At 38.7% G+C, this 21,598-nt stretch overlaps 1 protein-coding gene across 2 annotated transcripts in view; it reads right to left on the bottom strand.

The window, feature by feature from the left end:
• Positions 1 to 21,598, bottom strand: part of LOC119785228 (solute carrier family 66 member 2) — a 55,843-nt gene that overhangs the window by 24,289 nt on the left and 9,956 nt on the right. For both annotated transcript variants that reach the window (XM_038287733.1, XM_038287734.1), the window contains one exon: positions 3,910 to 4,126. In XM_038287733.1, coding sequence (XP_038143661.1) covers positions 3,910 to 4,126 — 217 coding nt within the window. The remainder of the gene's footprint in view (positions 1 to 3,909; positions 4,127 to 21,598) is intronic.

Here is a 21,598-nt window from a genome sequence, read left to right as displayed (position 1 = left end):
TTCCTGGGCCTTGTAGATTCTAGATAAAGAATAAAAAATCAGGCTGAAGACGGAGAGGATATGGATAGGCACAGCGTGGGAGCTGTCGGGGGGGCACTAAATGGACAGGCATGCCTGTTGGAGCTCAGTTATCCGTCTGATCCTGAAAGCCAAACCAGCAGAGAGGCAGGAAAGAGCCGGACACTTTTCCAACTCAAGTTCAGACATTGTCTCTCTAACAACCCCTGTTTATTCTTACCGTAATATATTCAACATTTAATTAAATTCAGTTTAATTATGCAACCAAAATTATATTTGTATTTGAATCCACTGATGATGCGTTAGTTTTCGATTTAAAAAAGCTCCACATTTAAAGTTTCAAAGCTCTCCTGGAGCCATCACAGCAGATTGTAAATCTACACCCACACGCTCTAACAAAGAAAGAAATCAACGCTACATCAAAGCAGCTAATTACAGCCTAAGACTTCATGCATTAACGATCCTAAATGAAACATTAGTCTAACAAAACACAGTTAACATGTTGAATTTTAAGTTGGATCATTTACATATACGCCTACTAAACGCCTACTTCAGGGTTCCCTACCTTATTTCTAACTCATCAGCATCCAAAAAACCCCTCAAATGTACGTGTTAATGTTAATGATGATTCAGGAGACAGTAAGATCATTACCAAGGTAGCGCTCAGCTGGTGTGACGGCACATAGAACCCAAAGGTGCCGCCAGAGTTAAAAGTTGCACTCATTAATAAAACATCTCTTCATCAGGAGAAAGTTGTTTTACTAACAGACACAACTAATGCTTGAGGTTTGCCTCCGATTGACATGAGAGTCTGACGGCCATTTTGAAAAGGGGGTGCTGTCTATACATTTTTTTCTTTTTTTTTTTTGCACTAAAGACCTATGAGCCTATTTGCCTATTTAAAATACAATTAATATAAATAAATAGATTGAGATTTGCTACTTTATTGTCATATACACTTCATTGCACGCAACCAGGGTGTGTAACACACAGATATAACCAGTTCTAAGGTAAATATCTGCGCTATTAAATAAACTTCACAATAACACTATAACAACGTTGATTTGGTTATTTGGCATGAACCTGAGTCACTGTGTTTATGTCACACGTGGCTCTATTAGCTCCAAAATCCTTTTATGCATACCACAAGATTATATTATACTATTTAAATGTTATTGAACAGTTCTCCACATCCATTACACAAAGAACACAGGATCACTACCGTGAAATTGTGTTAATTAGGCCTCAAAATAATTAAATTCAAACCAAATACGCATAATAGTAAAATAAAAAATCCAAAATACTGTGCACAAACTTATAAATTGTGCAAAGTATTTTCAATACATTAATACATTAATCTTCCTGTCGCCACTAGGAGGTGCTGCAGCGCCCCCATCACCCCAACTTCCTGGCCAAGTCTGAAATTGAAAAAAGGATAGACTTAAGGGCTGGTTCTACTCCCGCAGCAGCTTATCGCAGGTATGATGCAGACATTTTTGATTTATGCCCAATTTTGAAGCGTGGTCTGCGCTATGTTATTCCACGCCACAACGCAAGAGGGACAATCAGGAACTAGCTGTGGGTCTAGATCCGGCCGAGGAAGTGAGGAAATGGGGGAAGTTTGTGTGACAACGGAGGAACATGAGGGCGAAAAAGAGCAGGGATCCAGGTGGAAAAAGGGTTGCAGCGTTCTCGCTCTTCTAGCTGGTCCATCTTCACGAGTCGTTTTCCACAATGGCACTCAAACAAACAAAACAAGCCGGTAAGGTACCAAACAGGAAATACGCTTACAGTAGAGCAGATGTAGATTTGACCAATCAGAGGCCTCCTGTCTGCGGTCACCTACAATTTGGGAGAGGTGCAATAGAGTGTCTGCGGAAGGGGCGGGGACGTCTCTGCGTTCAATGCGACTCACACGCAGACAACCTGGTTTCTGAGTATAAATCAGCCTTTACAGTCAAATCGTCCTCTGCCGGTTACTGTGCACTAATGAATCAACAATTCACAAATGCACGTATTGGCCAATGCCAATACAAAAAAATAAAAATAAAAAATTGGTCAAAACAATTGTCTATCTATATGATATTGAGATTACATATATTATAAATTGGCACAAGGCAACAAACTTAAAAGATTGAATACATGAAGACCTTACCTGCATTAAGTCAACATTAGATTCAAAGCAAAGTAACCTCATAGCTATCTAACACTGACATTCATCAAGAACAGAACCTAGAACAGAATTTAAAGCCCTGCAGGCCTCACTTACCTCCATTTAGTTTATAGTTTATTATTTAGCATAAGAAAGGGACAAGAAGTAATGGTATTCATAGTTTTATAGAGAAAACCACTGCAGACCAAAGCCTCCAACATAGTTGGGAGACCTTAACTCTGCAGATGTCTGTTTCCCTACTCAGCGGTGACTCTGTACAGATGTCCGACAAAGATACATGTTTTCTATGCGACATTGAGTATTAGTCAAGACATCACTGATGTGCCCAGAGGACAGGCACTCATAGGTCTGCATTGTGTATACCACCTCCCTTTCTGTTTGTTCACAAAACAAGGCTTTGTTGGGCTACTGTATAAAACCTCGAACTCACGCTACTGCTGACATTTTGAAGTGAAAAAGCTTCCTTGACTGGAAGCAGAACGTCTTCAAACTTGGAAGCAAAGTCCAGTGGATTGTTTGTGATTTTCTTTTTTTGGAATGACTATGACCTGGATGACTGAGAATCTTCCCCAACTTAAGGATTTTGCCATGAGAAATGTATGAAAGTCTGTGTTGCTCGCAGTGTACGCTTCAGAACTAAAAGGCTTGTCTCAAATTTGGCAAAACCACCAACTGATCCTGGAGGTTTGGATTAATATGTTGAGGAGCAACGAGAGAAAAGATGTGTTTGAGGAGAATAAGTCTGGGTTGCTCCGGAGTGTGTGCCTAAGGATGTTTTCAGCCTTTATAGTCGAGGGAACCTACTCCTACATTTCTCCACACTGTCATGGCGTCAACAGACAATGCTGCCTTCTAGCTTTAAGGAAAACAACAAGGAAGGAAGCAAAGTCTAATTAGATACCTAGTGTTGTTTTTTTCTCCAACTTTTTGACTGATTGCTCTAAACAATGTGTTGCTGCCAGCTATCCCCCGGGGAGATGATGGGAACCCTTCTCAAGTCTCAACTTTTAGATTGCATACCCTACAAATTCAAGAAATATACTTTTTCCAAAAGAGAGGAGTAATACCTGACCGGATGTTGTCTGAATGAAACTTAACAACCACCTTAGGGATGTTTTAAAAGAACATGGATCAGCAGCACACCTCCAGCAAGAAAGCAGCTTTAAAAAAAAACACCCTCTCTTCGTCTATCTGAACTTCCATCTCTCCAAAGATTAGCAAAACACTGGTTATACATAATACTGAGGAGGATTCAGTCCAAACACCAGTACAGAAATCTGCTGTACTCTGGAAAAAAAAATCAAAGGCTTGAATCTTGGCGTTCACCTCTGATGCTTTGAGTTTCCAGTGCGGGGTTTGGGATTTTTATTTAGTTAATCTTACAAACAAAAACTCACATCCAACAATCTGAGATGCCTCAAACTGCAGGCTGTATTCACCAGGAATTATTCATCTTCCATTAATGGTGTATTTCTTGTATCACCATAAGAAAGCAGTAATCCAACTCTAAACATTGCCATACAGCTTCTTGTATAAAAAAGCTAAAAAAAAAAAGGGGAAAATATTTATTTATAGTTTCATCTAAGAGAGTTTTTTTAGAGATGTAACAAGCTGTATGAGAGTCATCTGGGTTTCATTTTTCTCCACACCAAGGCAAAATCCTCTTTCCTCCTCAACTTTTATCAAAAGCTCTGTATCGGTTTACTTTAAGTCCTTACCTCATGCCTTCTGTGGATTTGTTCTGATAGTTGCAGTAGAGCTGCGGCGTTCCGAGCATTGCCTCGGTGAAAACCGCCAGGAAGCCCAAGGTCTCCACAAACAGCGTGGAGTCCAGTAGGAGGTAGGTGATGTAGGCTGCCACCAGCGTGAAGGCCAGCACGCACTGAACGTAGTCCACGAAGCGACTCCATGACCAAAAGTAGCTCCACTCAAAATCTAAATAGCAACAGAGAAAATGAAAATAGAGTTAGAATAATTGTTAGTATAACAAGTATTATCACAAAAAACCCTTTCACTGATGAGCTATCAGGATTTTATTACTTAAAATTGAACATTGATGGTATTTAATTTGCGTAGTACGGTTATTGACATGTAAAATGGCAGAATGTGAATTCCAAAAAAGAAAATGAAAAAGAATCCACTGGACTTCGTTTCCATGTTTGAAGACGTTCAGTTTCGCATTCAGGAAGCTTTTTCAATTAAAAATGTCAGGAATAGCGTTGAATTTGAGGATTTATACAAGGGATGCACGATTTTGGAATTTTGGCCGATATCCGATATCCCGATATTTTAAAACTCGTGTAGCCGATAATCAATACCGATACCGATGTTAAAGCTGGACAAAAATAAGTAGTCATTGAAATAGCAGTTTTATTATCCATTTCTGACACTTTGAAAAATAATATACTCAAATATATTTTCATATGCTGATATCAAATAGATTTTTAAAAACGTGGTCTCGATCTATTTTACTTTTTAAAATCTCGTGAAATTTCATCGTTCTGTTACAAACTCTCGTGATATTTTGCAAATTCTTGTGAGATTTTGTTAGTAAAATAGATCGATACCGAGTCAATATATCAACATATAAAAATATGGCAAGATTTCGTGAATTTTCGGGGGATTTTGTAGCATAATGATGACATATAGCAACATTTCATTAGTAAAAGAGATTGATATGATGTTTTTAAATGGCAATATATCAGCATATGAAGATATTGTGATATTTTAATGTATCAATATTTTTTTTTAGTTTTTGAGGAAGAAGAAGAAGTAGTATTTTTTTTTTTTTTTTTTTTTTTTTTTTAGACTTTAGAAACTCAGAAGCTGATCAAATATCGGGTTAAATATCGGTGGGGTGGCCGATGTCGGATATTCAGTTTAAAGGCCGATACAGGCCGATACCGATAGGGGGCCGATTATATTGTGCATCCCTAATTTATACAGTAGCATAAAAAAGCCTTGTTTTGTTATGAAAACATGCAAACTGGAACAGACAAAGGGGTCCACCCCTTTGGAATGGGGGTAGTTTGGCTTCTTTTGTTAGACTGCAATGCCCCATACCTGTCTAAGTCTCTGAAAGGTTGGTCGTTAAAGGTAGTTTCAGACACTTAGACGGCTATGGGGCACTGCATTCTAACAAATAAGCCAAACAACCTCCATTCCAAATGGGTGGACCCCTCCGTCCGTTCCAGTTTGCTACTGTATAAAAAATCAAACTCAATGCTATTCCTCACATTTTGTATCGAAAAAGCTTCCTGGATGGGAAGCGAAACATCTTCAAACTTGGAAACAAAGTCCAGTGGATTGATTTTCATTTTCTTTTATGGGCTGGATGACTGAGAAATTTCACCAACAGTATGGTAAAGAAAAATGGCAGAAAGAGGAGTGGTATGAAGTCTAGCAATGAAGGAGAAAGTATAAGAATCAGTAGTGGGAGAGGAAGTGACAGTTTGAAACATAATCTGTCATAATGTAGGTGCTGTTCAAATCTGCTGTAGATAATAGAGAGTTGAGAGAGTTGAGGCAAAAGCAAATTCAGCCTTGGTATGGTCTTAAGACACACATCATGACTGAAACGACAGGATACAAGTGGCTGAAATAACCTTCCTTACCCTGGGGAGTATTTTACAGGTTTCTATTAAACGGGCAAATGTATCGACAGACAGACAACCATCAGTGTGCTTAGAAAGAAGTCCAATGAGCACCAAAAATGTCCAACTGCAACCATTATTGCTTTATCCCGTTCTCTCTTAGAAGAGGAGATTGTCATTGTCTGGGTTTTGTTTTTTGTTTCTTTGACAGCCAACATCTTTCTCTGAATAAATTATGTTACAGTTAAGCCAGAACCAATTACTTTGTTGCTTAATAAAAGCCATGTTTTGTAGTGTTGGTCACACTTTATCATACATCCTCACCCTCTGGCTCCCCCATACCATCCACTCTTTCAAAATACCATCAACTAACCTAAATGCCTCCAATTTTCCTCACCCCATAGAAGCGTCCAATCATTTTCTCTGTCATTTGTTTACCAGTGACTTCCCTGGCTGTTAACGCCTTTTTTTTAATTAGCACACTCAATGTTTTAAAGCAATTAGTTGTGTTTAAAAAGACTGAATTCAAAATGAGCATCAGAATTGGGAAAACAGGGGAGTTAGGTGACTGTAACCATGGCATCCTTTTTTGTGCAATATAGGCTTGTTTAAGTATTTCCAAAATGTTGATATAGTGGGAGTTTTACACAACCATTTATTAAATTTAGGTGAAAACAGAAAAAACAGGTGTGAGTGTGTGGGTGGGTGTGTGGAGGTAGTGGATGCTCAGACAAAGGTGCCTTAATAATGTCTGAGAAAAAGTTGTTCTGACAGGTTCATTGAAAAAGACCACATCAGGTGCCTTTTTCTGTCAGCTAAGAAGAACCTAGGTCCGGAAGTTTTCACAGATAAAAACAGGTTTGGAAATAAGCTGCCAGGTCTGATGGGTCTCTGTTCCAGTAGCGACCTTTAGCCACAGCAGGGGATGTAAACAACATGATATCATGGATCCATCCTGTCCTTATCATTTAGTCTGCTGCAGGAGTAATGTTGCAGGAAAAAACGTCTTAACACCAAACAATCTTAACAGTTTCTAACAAACCATATCACCAACCATGTCCCTCCTCTTTATTTCCAAATTTACAGTTATGCCACTGGAAGGTCAGAGTTTGAATTACATCATGGAGATCATGGAATTACTTGCTTTCTTTTTGAATTCCTAAATTTACTTTGCATTCTAGAACAACATCTATTACTACAGTAAAGTGACCATGAACGCAGTTGGTAAAATACACCTTGTCTTAGTCCTGCATTCATTGGTGCTGCCATGCTCTTCTTCCTACAACATTTTGATTCACATGGGCAAAGTGAAGTTCTTAACTTCAGTGGGAGCATTACTGCCCTTGGCATAAATATTTCTACGCCTACAACAGCTTCTCTGGATGTCATTTAATCTCTACAGTAATACTTCTCTCTGTGATTATAATCTTCAGCTCTGTGTGGCCTTAGAAAGGGGCTGTATGGCCAGTTACTTGGCTTTCTCCACAAATAATGACAAGTTTGGTCTTGTTCTTGAAGCTGTAAGAACTCTTACTGCTTTTTTGACTCATAATACATAATACATAATACAGGCAGAGCCCTTAGTAGCAGAGTGTTAGAGATTGTGAGAGACAGTGGACCACAATCAGGGCTGGACTGGGAGATTTTTTTCAGGCCAGCAGTCCAGGAGTTATTAGACACCAAGAGATACATTTTCACTGTTATGCTGATGATACTCAGCTATATCTTTCTATAAATTCAGATGAGGCTAACCCATTACATAGATCACAGGCATGTCTTGAATACATTAAAACCTGGATGACTCTTAACTTTCTCCTTCTGAATGCAGACAAAACAGAAGTTATAGACTTTGGATCAGAGTCTTTGTAAAAGAAGCTGATTAGTCAGTCACTTCATTTGTTTGGGATTAAACTGAGCTCAGATAATAAAGTTAAAAAATCTTTTGATCAGGACCTGTCATTTAAATCCCATATCAAAGTGGTTTCTAGAATTTCCTTCTTTCATCTGCAGAGTATTGCAAAAATGAGAAATCTCCTGTCCAGGGGTGATGCTGAGAAACTAGTCCATTCATTTGTTACTTCAAGGCTGGACTATTGTAATTCTTTACTATCAGGAAGTCCACAAACTGTAGTTAAAAGCCTTCAGCTGATCCAAAATGCTGCAGCCAGAGTTATGATGAAAATGAAAAAGAGAGATCATATCTCTCCTATCCTGGCTTCTTTTCATTGGCTTCCTGTTAAATCCAGAATAGAATTCACATATAAAGCCTTAAATGGCCAAGCTCCATCTGATATCAGAGATCTGATTGTTCCTTATGTTCCTAACACTTTGCTCTCAATCTGCAGGTTTACTAGTGGTTCCTAGAATTTCTAAAAGTAGAATGGGAGGCAGATCTTTTAGTTATCAGGCTCCTCTCCTGTGGAACCAACTACCAGTTTTAGTCTGTGAGGTAGACACCCTGTCTACTTTTAAGGCTAGGCTTAAAACTTTCCTTTTTGATAAAGCTTATAGTTAGAGTGGCTCAGGTTATCCTGAGCTATCTCTATAGTTATAGTTAGCAGTCTAAGCCTATCGCAGCATAACTGTAGAGATAGCTTAGGATAACCTGAGTAAGCTTTATCAAAAAAGAAAGATTTAAACTTTAAAAGTAGACAGGGTTTCTGCCTCAAGGACTAAAACTGGTAGTTGATGCAGGAGAGGAGCCTGATAACTAAATGATCTGCCTCCTATTCTACTCTAATAATGCCTTTACAACTAAATGGGTATTAATTCACTTCAAAATATAGGAGTTTTCTTCTTACCTAGAAAAAATCCTGCGCCTCATCTCCCTCTTTATGATCTGCCTATTTTAACACGGCCATATCACACCAAAGTCTGAGACCAGATGCCAAATAAAAAAAAAACGGATTTCCAGGACTTAGACATATGCTTAAAATGAAAAACTGTACTCTGTGCAGATTAGCTGCTAAAAGAGCCAACTGGTCTTAACTTTGAGGCGGAAATATTGCACTACACCTCACATAACCCCTCCCTGATGGTAGGAGGACGTTTGTTTACATTGCTGTCACAGCATAGTTTAGGTAGGTGTATTCTTGGGAGACCCTTGCTCTATGTAAATACTCTCCAAACACTTGTTTTCACAGGTGAGGGAGGGATTGCTGCTCACACATCAAAACTCAGACGCATTAATCAAACAAAATGCCACTTTGTGCATAACTCTGATGAAGGAATAGAATTAGAACAGTTAAAAGCTCAAAAAAAGTCAATTTTCCATGAGATTGGCCCTTTGAGTGAACCAAGGGTGTAAAAACTATCAAAGTTAGTAGGTTAAAATTAAAACACATGAATCATTGTTGCTAAAGAAAGTCTTTTTTTATCAGATTCTTGTTTTACTCTTCATGTTAGGCTGTTAGCCAATGTCACACGTGAGCTGTTAATTTTAACACCACTCGTACAAAACCCCCTCTTATATTTACACCCCCCCTCCTCCCAAGCTCAAACACACAATATATTAAATGCAAATCTTTGCTTGTTTAGCTTTGAATAGTTTCCCAATAATGTTCATTTAAAAACAGCACATTTTTTTCCTTACTGGTTTAAGATGAGGATTAAAGATATGGAGAAGCTTTGCAGTGAGGTGTTATCTGACCTGGTATCACATCCATTACTTCCTGTGAGCATTCTCTTTACATAAAAGCAGACATACTTCAGGTTTGAAGACTACAAAGACTGCTTTATGTAACTGAGAGTCATTAATGTTAACCCTGAAAATCTAATTATAAGCCATGCTGCTGCACCGATATATTTTAAAGGAATTTGTAGAGGCCACAAACATAATAGAGAAGAATTGCTTCATAAAGTTATATTGAAGTTTACCTTATCTCGTAAAACACACATCTGCAGAAACCACTCCATGCAAGCAATGCTGTGTATTTCTCAAGAGCAAGCCGACCAATAAAAACACATTAAATACAACAAAATAGCAGCTGCTGTTTGCTTTAACTTAGCCAGGAATATTAAAACGCCCCTACCGAAAAACCTATTAATCAGAACTTAATGAAGTCTCGTGTAAAAACCACAAATGTTTGTGACATTTAGATGCATGACTGGATGAGATGATTTTTTATTGAGAGAATCATGAGAATTATTGTTGAGTGATTCTGACATTTAGTCGGCATTTCTAAATGAAAACGATGGCCGTCACGCATGTGTGGAAGCTAAAGCGGCCGTCCAAAACTGAGCCAATCCAATTGTTCTTTTATGAAAGATGAGTTAAACAAATTCCATAAATGTAACCGGATAAATCTCAAGAAGTCATCCAAACCAGGTCACAGCCTTCTGTCAAGCTGCCACATTCTATTCACAGAGCAAAACCTAACAAGTACATAAAAAAAATGGCAGCACAAGGAAAAGACAGAAGACAAGAGGCAGTTTTTTTATAGGTACATTGAGGACAGTAACCGTTAGAAAAGCCATCGAAATCCTCTGTGAACTGTAAAATATCCACCGCTAATCAATGTTTGTCCTGCAGGTACAGATGCTTGATGCGACCGTTGAGCCATGTTTACAGCAGGGCTAGAAAAAAGCAGTGTAACCAGCTTATCACCATGCTGGTGCAGCCTGATAACGGTTGTGCACAGTGGGAGGCCATCATTTAGTTGTGTTCTGAGCCAATCTGGATGCTAAAGGCATTCTGAAAAATAGTAATTACACAAACAACAAAAAACAGGACATATAGACACGAATCCTCTCGGACTGAGGAGTAAAACAATTCGTGGCATATAATTGACATGAGCCATTAGTTACAGTGGGCAAAAGAAACATTGATATCTTTGTATTGCTTTGCTATGTTGCTAATGAGTGAGCTAGCATCAGTTGTAAATACCACATGCGTTATAGCCGGTAACTTTGCTTAACATAAGCAGGGTTGCAGCATTTTAATTGTGCCAGAAATCTAGAATATGTACTATCCTATGTATGTTTCCAAAATATTAACCCAGAATTTTAACTACTATTTGCTTTTATAACTTGCTAATTAGTTGGGCTGTAAATAATAATCGCTTTGTATCGATGCTTAGATCCAACAGCCGACTACTCTGATGCATCGACACGTCCGCAAGAATATCGATTCATGTTTTTATTTTTTTTTCCTATGGTCTATTGTTATCCATTTGCTCCTGGATGTAATTCTGACTCCCGTGCTGCGGTGGCGCTAAACCTATTTTGCCCTCCCACCTCGCTTCCTTTAGCCACTAGCCTCTTTCCGCTTGCACACACACACACTCGCGTAAACACAGAGGCAGCATTATTTTTCAGTGAATGAGGTTTTCATAGGCCTAGGTGGAGTACAACTTTGCTACTTCTGTTATTTGCTGTTGTTTCTCAAATAAAATGCATAATAATATTACAGCTTTCATTGATTTATTTCAAATTTGAAACATTTCTAGCTTGTAAGGTAAAAAAATAAATAAACTACCAATTAACAGAATCGAATCGTATCGTATCGTGGTGTAGTCTTGAGTATCGAATAATCGAATCGTTGGGTCAGGAAATTGATACTGAATTGAACCGCCATGATGGGTGTGATTTACACCCCTAATAATTAGTTAGGACAGGCTGCACTACAGAACTTGCATGAATTTGGCTTGAAATATGTTTTAATGACGGTGTTAACAGTTCAGCTAAGAACAATAAAAGGGATGTCGAAACTCAAAAATATTTGAGTTTAAATGGGTTGTTCAAGCTACTTTTATGGCTAGTCTGAAAAATGTAGGGTAGGATTTCATAACACTATAGTCACTGCAGAAGAATGTACATTGTGTAATTACTATAAAAAATTAAAGTTTAATGCAGTATTCGATATTCTACAACCATTTTTTGTGTTCTGCAGCTACACAACTAGGGGTGTAGAAAAAAATGGTTTTGGCAATATAAAGTGATTTCTGGCTGCCTGATATAATATCGATCTTTCAGTTCCTCGTAAACATTGTTACCTGAAACGGAGGGAAAATGGGCTACCTCTGGACAATTATTCTGGCAGATAGCGCTGTGGAGCGCTTTTGCTGTGCAGCGCTATATCTGTAGTTGAGACAGTCATAGTTGAAGACGTGAACTGACTCAAACCCCAACCAACATGGATACCGAAATATCTGAATGATCAATATCATCTGATGAACATATACAGCGCTTGATTCTATATGTACATTTAATTTTGATAGCTGGGGTATAGTGATAATATCGTATCATGACCCAAATATCGTGACACGTATCGTATCGCAACACCAATGCCAATATTCATCCCTATATACAATGGATGCTAGCTCACCTATTACCAAGTTAGAAATGAATAGCAAAATATCAGTCTTTTTGTATGCTATTACTAATGGTACATATAAATTACATTCCAGAATATAGTTAGACTGTTTTTTTTGGGGGAAATGAAAGGAATTTTTTTGTCTCCAGGTATATTTTTGTACAGAGGATTTTGGTTTTGTTCCCACCAGATAGCCCCTATATATCCAGCCTACTGCTGGGGAGAGACATGGCGCTTTAAAGGAAAAGTCTGGTCACATTCAGAATACAAGCTTCTGAAAGTACTTTAAGTATGAAATTATTACAAACTGTTCAATGAATGATAAGTGTTTTTAATTAAGAGTAATTTTCATTTGAATGTGCTTTACTGGAGACATCCATGTTTGTCGAAGAACACTACTGCCACCTACAGGTTTGTGACGTCACGGAGCAGTGTCGGCTGTTGATCAAGTCCCAGTGCTGTATCTGGTGTTTGTCACACCATGCTATTATCCATGATGGTGACGACCAGTGCACTATGCGAAGCAGAGAGTAGCGGATTAATGACGTGTTTTTCCTCTGGCTGGAAGTTCGATGGCAAATCCTCCCTCTTCAAGTTGGTAATCCATCGTCGAACCCGTCCGTGGAGGATCAGGAATCGGAAAAGTGAAATAACTTTTTTTTTCTTCTGCACTTTTACCCAATGCATTCCAACATCCAGCTGCCATGCACGTGGGCATTGTCAGTTTCACTATAGCTCTGGTGAATTTCAATGGTGAAGTCCTCTGGAAATCTTCAATAATTGTTGTTGATTGCAGATGTGTCTAGTAGTTCCCATTGATTCTGCTTGTAAAGCGGGGAGAATGGCGCTAGGCTTACCGCACCGTGACGTCACCGCCGGAAGATGTCAGGAGGGAGGTGTTAATATATTTGGGTAAAAATGGCCGCTCCCAGACTGAGTGATCACAATGAAAATTTATTTTTTTACTGATTAAAGCTAAATTCATTAAATCACTCCAAATGTATTAGTTTTGGGTACAAATAATGATCCATTGGTTATTCCTCGCTACTGGACTTTTGCTTTAAGAGGTCTTCAAACACTGGAAAGCTTTGATAGAAACTTAGTAGGTCTGAAACTTTAACATGTAAGACATTCATACTTTAATAATGGTTAGCAGCCCATAGCTGGTACTGTACACAATTTCTTGGCAGAATTAAATAGGTCTCTCTTAGCACTAGTTCTAATAGCTATAAATGGCTCTAATAGCTATTGGGGGTGTTGACTGGCAATAATTTGGGGATAAGATCCGTATCAACATGTGTAATGATACAATTTATCCAAATACAGGATCAAAAATGATCTATTGTGACTTTGGAAATCTGGAGAAGAACGGACTCCCTGTGGTTTGTCAGCTTCAGCGTTTAAAGAAGTGAACAAAATGGACTGAAGTAAAGGATTTTTAGTTGTTCCTGGACTGTTCTTCTGGTTGGATGTAATAATGGCTTCCCGTCACTTAAGAGAGGTTTTAAGAGGGGCTAGAGGATTATAATGAGAGACTGTCATGACAGCTCAGATAAGTGCAACTTCCATGTGTCATATTCCTCAGGGCTGTGCTAGACTTAGGTCTCTACACGTCCTTAATGAGAATAACTGCATGCAGGGGGATAAGGTGACCTGTTCAAACTACTAAAGGAAGTGGAAATCTCCAGTCCTGTGCTCCTGTTATCTCATTAGATTAATCCTTTTCTTTACTTTTTCTCTATTCACTACGATTCACTGAAGGTTTTGTGAGGACACAAACATTTCTAGAGGTTTCATAGATGGAAGCTAAATAAAATTCAGTACTTCACAAACTTTTTATACTTTCTTTTTTAAGTGTCTCAACAGAATTAGAAAAATTGAATCAAGCATATAGGAAATAAATAGAGAATTGGTCTCTGTTGCAGGGCCTGGTAATGACGCCAGCTTTGCTGCTTTTGGCTTGACTGCTGGTGTTTAAATCAGGGGTGGTCCGTTAATTGGTTAAAACCACACAGTGAAACTGGTGCACAGACGAGAAATGTAGTTTGGTTGGACCCCAGGCCAATAAAATGTTACACTTATAGCAGATGGGACGGACAGAGATGGAAAGTATTGGACATTTTCTAATATGAGGAAAAGCTTTTAGAAAAAAAATATGTTAAACATAAATGCATAAAGCTTAGACGCTTTCCAAAAACGATTAAGGTGATTAAAAAACATATAGTTTAATAAAAATATTGGTTTTGTACTGACAGTTGCAATGTAATAAATACTGCAGCCCATGATTTTTCTTCAACTTTGAGCAGTGAATTTCGTTAAGACGCAGCGCAGTTTGCTGTATTTGCAAAGCAGGTCAATGCTTAATATGTTGCCAAGGAGTAATAGTAAAATTAGAATATGATCCTTTTTTTTTTCAATAATCTGATGAAAAGTACCGTAATGTATGAAAGACTCATAAATGCTTGCATAAATGTTCAGATTTTATTAATAAAAAAAGGAATATATCTATTAAAGTCAATGAAAAGGTATTTGTAACACAAAAAGGTGCACTCTATATGTGGTTTGGGCTCATTTAAGGTGAAATAATGGCCCAATGTATCAGGCCACAGAGAAAAGATCAGCCTGTGGACCTGCTGAGGTTTTAAAGATGCTCAGATTACTCAGCCCTTCTGGAGTCTTATCTTATTCTTGACCAAACTCCACGGGATTTGTTTTGGGGTTTAAGTCTGACCAGCAGGCTGGCCAAACAAGCATGCCAATACGATGGCCGGTAAAGCAGGTATTGATGCCTTTAACATTATTAGTAAAAGGAAACAGGTTCTCTAAGTGACAAACTAATCAAAAGATTACACGGTTCATAAATCATCACAAAACTTTGAGCTTTGATTCTGCAACTTGTCCTGGGAGTCTCTGGGACCTTGCTTTCCAAATTAAAGTCAACTTTACCTTTGTTTGAAAAGAGGTCTTAGCAGGGGTTGGCGTTAACGATTTTTAGGCAAGTGGCTTTCACATTTCATTTGCCCAGAAACAATTTTTACTTGCCCAGTATAATATTTGATAAATATAGTTCCTAATATTAATTTTTGTATATATATCAATGAAACATGTTTGTTTTTTAAATGTTTTTTTGTAATTCAGTAAGTTTCCAGGTTCCTGGTGTGTAAATGCATGCGTCAGATAATGAACTCAAGCCTACATTACCGTGTTAACATGCTTTTCAGTCCTTCCTGCACATTCTTTTCAAACTAAACTTTGCTTTAAACTGTTTCGTGCTTGGAAAAATATAAATTGTAATGTTAAAAATCTAAAAAAAAACTTGACAGGTTAAAAACTTAAGATAAATCACAAGACAGAAGTCAATGTCACAAATGAATAACTTATTTTAGAGTCACGGTATGTTTATACAAGATAATACTATTAATATAATGTGACTATTCTAGAGAATCATTATACATAGTTATTTTATGCAGGGTTTCCACAGTCTTACATAATTTCAGAATTCCCTGACTTTTAACTGATTTAGGATTAGTTTTCCCTGACAAAATAAATGCAGCCGTTTGTCGTCTTGGTAACTTCCCCAAAATTACCGCTAGGTGGACAAAAATTATGCCATCTGGCGGAAAATCTAAATCACGCAAGAATGTGTACAAAACAACAAGAATGGTGCCGGCAACGCTTCTGGGTCATTTTCATCGGATGTTGGTGATTTAAAAGTAATTTTGAGTGATACTTTTTTTTTTTGCGATCATTGCACTTGCCCGGCGGGCAAATGCAATGAAATTTGTACTCTCCCAACAATAAAAACTATTTGCCCCCGGAGATCGGACGATGGTTAACATGGAGCCCTGGGTCTTAGGCTGCAAAGCAGTGCGGTCCTGAGCCAAGGTAAGACAGATCTGACAGTATCCCTGGTTTAGAAATGGGTCAACTCAAGACAACCAACAGATGTAGCCCAGGATATGTCCAAGCTTTGGTGGAGAGTTAAAAACTCTGACTCTACCTGTAGTTTAAAACCAGTGAGTCTCTTTGAAATTTTCTTCAAAATCCTCTCAAGGTTATGAGACAAAAAATATTTAGTCAGACACTGTGCAAGGTCTCCTACTCAAGGTTTAAAGAGGTTTATTATTATATTCATAGGTGCATGTACACTATGAGACAGTAACAAAGGTTCAGGTCAACACTTTATAGCATAACCTTTGTTGGGAGCAACACAGTTCAAATGTTTCCTGTCCAGGTCTCCAGATTTGTTCAGGTTATTTCGTGCGCTTTGGTCCATTTCTTTATCAGAGCTCTAAGATTTCGGGAACTGTCAACAAACGTTCTAAAGGGGTGGAGGTCTGGAAACTGGCCAGGATCTTGAAGTGTTTTTTTTTTTTGGAGTGTGTTTGGGATCATTGTCCTGCTGGAAGACCCAGCCACCTTCCATCTTATGTGCTCTCCCTGAGGAAGTTTGGGCTTGAAATCTCACCTGACATGGTGCTGTTCATTCCTCCTTTGACACGGATCTGTCATCTTCTCCTCTTTGCAGAAAAACAGCCTAAAAGCGGGATGCCCTGGTCCTACCAGTTTTGCTGGTATGCTACGGCACTGTCGGTCTGGAATTTCTAGAGACGCACAGCACTTTCATGCCAAAGCGCAAGGGGGAGCCTATTCGAGAAACCGTGAGAACTTTGGCGGATGGTCACGAAAACTTTGTTTTGGCAGAGACCTTGGAATCTTTATATAATTTGTCTGAGGCATTGTTAAAGTGATTGTACTTCCGAACCTCCTCGATTAACCTTCCATCGTAGTTGTTCCTCGTTTTTTTAAAAATGGCGCTCCCCGGCACTGACTCGAGAAGGACGACCACACAGACAGCTGGAAAGGTGTACCAAGGACCAATCACAGCTGCTTTTTCTCTGCGCGCTTCCTCCTGAGATCCGCTGGTTTGCAACCTTCCAACGTGGAGTCGGGACTTTTTTTAAGAGAGCTACGACGGTTGCCTAACCTCTGCATGGGGGGCGTGGTTGCGCACAAAGACAGATTTGACAGGTTGCAGAGGCTATGTGTCAGAAGCATAAATTGGACTTAATAAAACAGGAAGAGTTTGTATTCAAAGGGAATTTCTAGTGAGACAATTAAATTTAGCTTATTTTATCTACCTGATTTTTTTTTTAGTTTTTTTTTTTATCATTATCTAGAGTCCCACGTTCTCTAACAAGGCTGAAAAGAGGCTAAAGACGGTTGGAATCTGCTTTAGAGAGATTGGAGTTGCAGCTCAGAGGGAAACAGTACAGAAACTGTTTGCAGCTTTGCCTCATGGTTCGCTTGCCAACACTAATTCATTTTTTATACAGCTGGAGATCCAAAAAATAAAAAAAATCCAATCACTTCCTGCCTTAAGGTCCTAACTTTCCTTCTTTCAAACAATTGGAGAGTTTTCCTGTGACAATTTTATAACTTTTTTTTTTCTAAAGGGATATTTCATCTCCTCTTTTTCTTCCAAATCATTTTACCTGCATGTGACTGATCACAGACGCTGGTGATTCTGACACTGCTGAGTGATCAGATCCTTTTAATCATTTAAAAGATTCTGTCTGACAGTTTTCCATATAAATCCTGTCGGACTATTTCCCACCGATGGTAAAAATGAGTTTGATTAAAAACGCAGGCACTGTGGGGGGCTCCCTCTCGCTCTCTCTCTGAACTGCAGGATGTTATTTCAGGCCCAGAATTAAACATTAGAAAAACACTTATTTGGCCATCTAAGGAAGTCAAATGGGACCTGGGCTAGATAGTGTTTTCAAACCAAGTACAAATGTCCAGCTGTTAGATGGAGCTGCCCAGTCTGTTGTAAAGACAGAAAAGTGAGGTTCGGAGAGCAAAACTGGGCTGTCATGCTGCTGCCTGAGCGAGACTGTGGGGATTCAGTATAGGCTCGTTTAGAAAACATACGAGTGCAAGCCTAGTTTTAACTTTATGGCATCAATTCTTGGCCTCTAAAGCCTGATTTCTCTGCTTGACGTGAGATCAGATCAATGGGCAAGCTCAAAGCTGCGCTTTAAGTACACAATGTCCTGCAGCTGTAATGATGCTCCGCAGAGCGAACTGATCAATGGCTCTTTGAGGGGCTGGAACCACTGCCCGGCTTATACAACCTCTCATATAAGGGCCGATTTGGCAGGCAGGACCACATCTGGGCCCTGAGGTCAATAAATTATTATGGAGATGAGAAAACGGTAGTTTTACTGCTCCATCAATCCTGATTTCAGAAAAAATTAATTAATTTAATGCAAGAAGTAGAAAAAAGCTCTGATATAAAGCCAAACTGTTTTTAGAAGAGGATTCCCTGAGTACCATGACTTTTCTGGGTATTTGATCCATCCAATTTTAGTTTTCTGCTGCCATCTAGTGTTCATACTCAGAATCACAACTCAGAGGCTGAACTACAGTCTCCCTAAAAGAGGAGTTACATTATTTTAAAGAGAGGAAAATATTGCAAACCGAAGGCTTGCGGGCAAAATCAGATTTGCAAGATTAGAAACATGCTAATTTAGAAGGAAACAAGCAGCAAATGTAAGAGAATAAATAGGCAAATTTACATGAAAAAACATACCAATTTACGAGATTATAAAGATGCTAATTTAGAAGGAAAAAAATAGAAGATTTACGAGACAAAAACACAACTTTGGGGAGTGGTGGCCTAGTTGTTAGGGCATAGTTTGGAATCCTGAGGTTCTGAGTGGGAGCCCCACTCCCACAGACTGCCACTCTGGGTCTCTGAGCAAGACTCTTAACCCCCGATATCTTCCCGGGCGCCCCACGATAGCAGCCCACTGCTCCCCAAGGGGATGGGTTAAATGCATATGGGAGCAATATTGTTGCTAAATTATTTGCACGTGTGTCGAAAGTTGTGTGTCTTTATCTCGATTTCTGTGAGTGCAGCGGGATTTGAAAATGTGGAAATAAATCTGGAGATAAGTGAGGAGATTGGATCTGTCTTCACAACAATCTGCAAATCCTGCTGCTTTTCTAGCCTCAAATCCTGGTCTTCCAAGCTCAGCAGAGATATTAAGCTGCTTCACTATGCAGCACGACTAACAGGCCCTATTTAGGCAATAACTTTAGTTTATTGATTGTTTATATTGACAAACAGAACCACATAAAGTTTATTCTGCATCTTTGCCCCCATTAAACAGTGCATATAACCCTGGACTGGACTCTGGATTGATTCATGTTTCAGCTCTAGCATACATCTACTCTGGCTCCTGCAAAAACCAGCATAAGAATGGAAAGCGCAGCGGGTGACATCTAGTGGACAATGCAAACATTACAACACAAAGAAATTAATTTTAAGTGGAAGATAAAAAAGGAATTGGATGGAACTAATTTCAATCTAATAAAAAATAAATTGACAAACATCCAACCACTGACCTAAAACTTAAAGTCCTGCTTAGCAACACGTCTGTCTGTAGTGATTCTAAGTGAAATTTTGTAGTTTGTGTCAGAAATGTCTTTTCGCGTGTCAAAGAGAGACGTAAACCGAACATGCAAAGACCACAGAGCTTCACTGCAATGATGGATCCACAGTAGCATGCAATAACGCAGCAGGTGTATGGAACAAACAGTGACCATGGAAACAGATGAAACTCCATGCAGGTGAGAGAGGCTCATGCTTCCCTGAAACCCTAACAGAACCACATAAAGTTTATTCTGCATCTTTGCCCCCATTAAACAGTGCATATAACCCTGGACTGGACTCTGGATTGATTCATGTTTCAGCTCTAGCATACATCTACTCTGGCTCCTGCAAAAACCAGCATAAGAATGGAAAGCGCAGCGGGTGACATCTAGTGGACAATGGAAACATTACAACACAAAGAAATTAATTTTAAGTGGAAGATAAAAAAGGAATTGGATGGAACTAATTTCAATCTAATAAAAAATAAATTGACAAACATCCAACCACTGACCTAAAACTTAAAGTCCTGCATGAGCAGTTATCTACTTTTTAGAGCTCTAGTCTTCACAGCATTAAAGTTGCAAATAGTATTAAAATTGAAACATAACTTGAAACGTAATCAACATTGAACACGTGTTAAATGGGCGTGCAGGTGGGCGGTTAGCGCACATGACCCATGTACGGAGGCCTTAGTACTTGACGCGGCTAACCAGGGTTAGAATCTGACCTGTGGTCCTTTCCTGCATGTCTCTCCCCCCTCTCTCATACCCCCTTTCCTGTCAGCCTACTGTCAAAAAAAAACGAGCCACTAGTGCCACAAAAACTAAAAAAAAAAATGTGTTAAATGAATGGAAGATGTCTAAAGTCTTGAGATAGGTTCAACCAAATGCAATATTATCCAGCCTCCTGTCTTTATCTGCGTCCCTATTAATGATTTTCTATAAGCAAACTGGACAGATTCGCTTTTCGCTCTTGATCTTCCCTCCATTTTGTTGCAGCTGTTATAACATCTGTTTACTAAAATGTACAGAAGTAATGGGCCAGTTTTAAGAAAACATTTGTGTTCAAATGTTTCTTTATTAAGTTTAGTAAGTTAACCCTTTATAGGGCACTCAGTGAAATACTTTGAAAATCAAAAATTTCAAGCCAATAGTTTCATTGGAATCAATTCAATTCAGTTTATTTCTATAGCGCCAATTCACAACACGTCATCTCAAGGCTATTTACAGTTCACCGGATCATACAGTCAAATTGATTTCAAGTTTTCTATCTATTTCTATATAGGAAAACCAGTTGATTGCATCGACTCATCGACTCGAAGGCAATCCCTCACAATAAGCATGCTTGTAGCGACAGTGGAGAGGAAAAACTCCCTTTTAACAGGAAGAAACCTCCAGCAGAACCAGGCTCAGTGTGAGCGGCCATCTGCTGAGGCCGACTGGGGTTCAAGGAGACAGAAGCAGAGATACAAAAGACGTAACATTCCAAAAATATGGATATTTTCATAGCAAAAATGAATGTCAACATAATAACAAGAAACGCCAAACTTGCCCAAATCTATTAAGAAAAATAACAAAAACACTTCTATAAGAAATTCATGAAAAACACTCTGAGAGGGAGGGAAACACATTTTCTTTTGGTTCAACATAACCTTAGAGGCATTAATGCTGATATTGGCACTTACATTTTTCAGTTTATAAACCTAAATATAATTGTTAACTAGGCTTATTATCTTTTTAACTTTTCAATTAGCTTTTTACCTTTTTTTCTTGACATACCTTTTTTCCCCCCCGACTTAATTTCCAGTAGGTAATATATCATTCAAGGGCTCATCTAACTGGTCAAATATCAATATAAGATGTACAGCCATGTAGGAGTATCTTTGCTGAGTGGCTGGATATAGATCTTGTGCTTCTAGCCCTCAGTGAGGGATGGGGGGGGGGGGACTCAAAAATGCTAACTTGCCCTATAAAGGGTTAAGGTTAAAAAGAAATCTGCATACTTAAGTAAAGCACATACAGTGAAAAAGCTACTAAAGCAATTATACTCAACACCTCTGG

The sequence above is a fragment of the Cyprinodon tularosa genome, unplaced genomic scaffold (assembly GCF_016077235.1).
Source record: "Cyprinodon tularosa strain WSP-4 unplaced genomic scaffold, ASM1607723v1 ctg244, whole genome shotgun sequence".
Classification (NCBI taxonomy): Eukaryota; Metazoa; Chordata; class Actinopteri; order Cyprinodontiformes; family Cyprinodontidae; genus Cyprinodon; species Cyprinodon tularosa.
The sequence above is the reverse complement of the archived record's forward strand: the minus strand, read 5'-3'. Positions and strand labels throughout refer to the sequence as shown.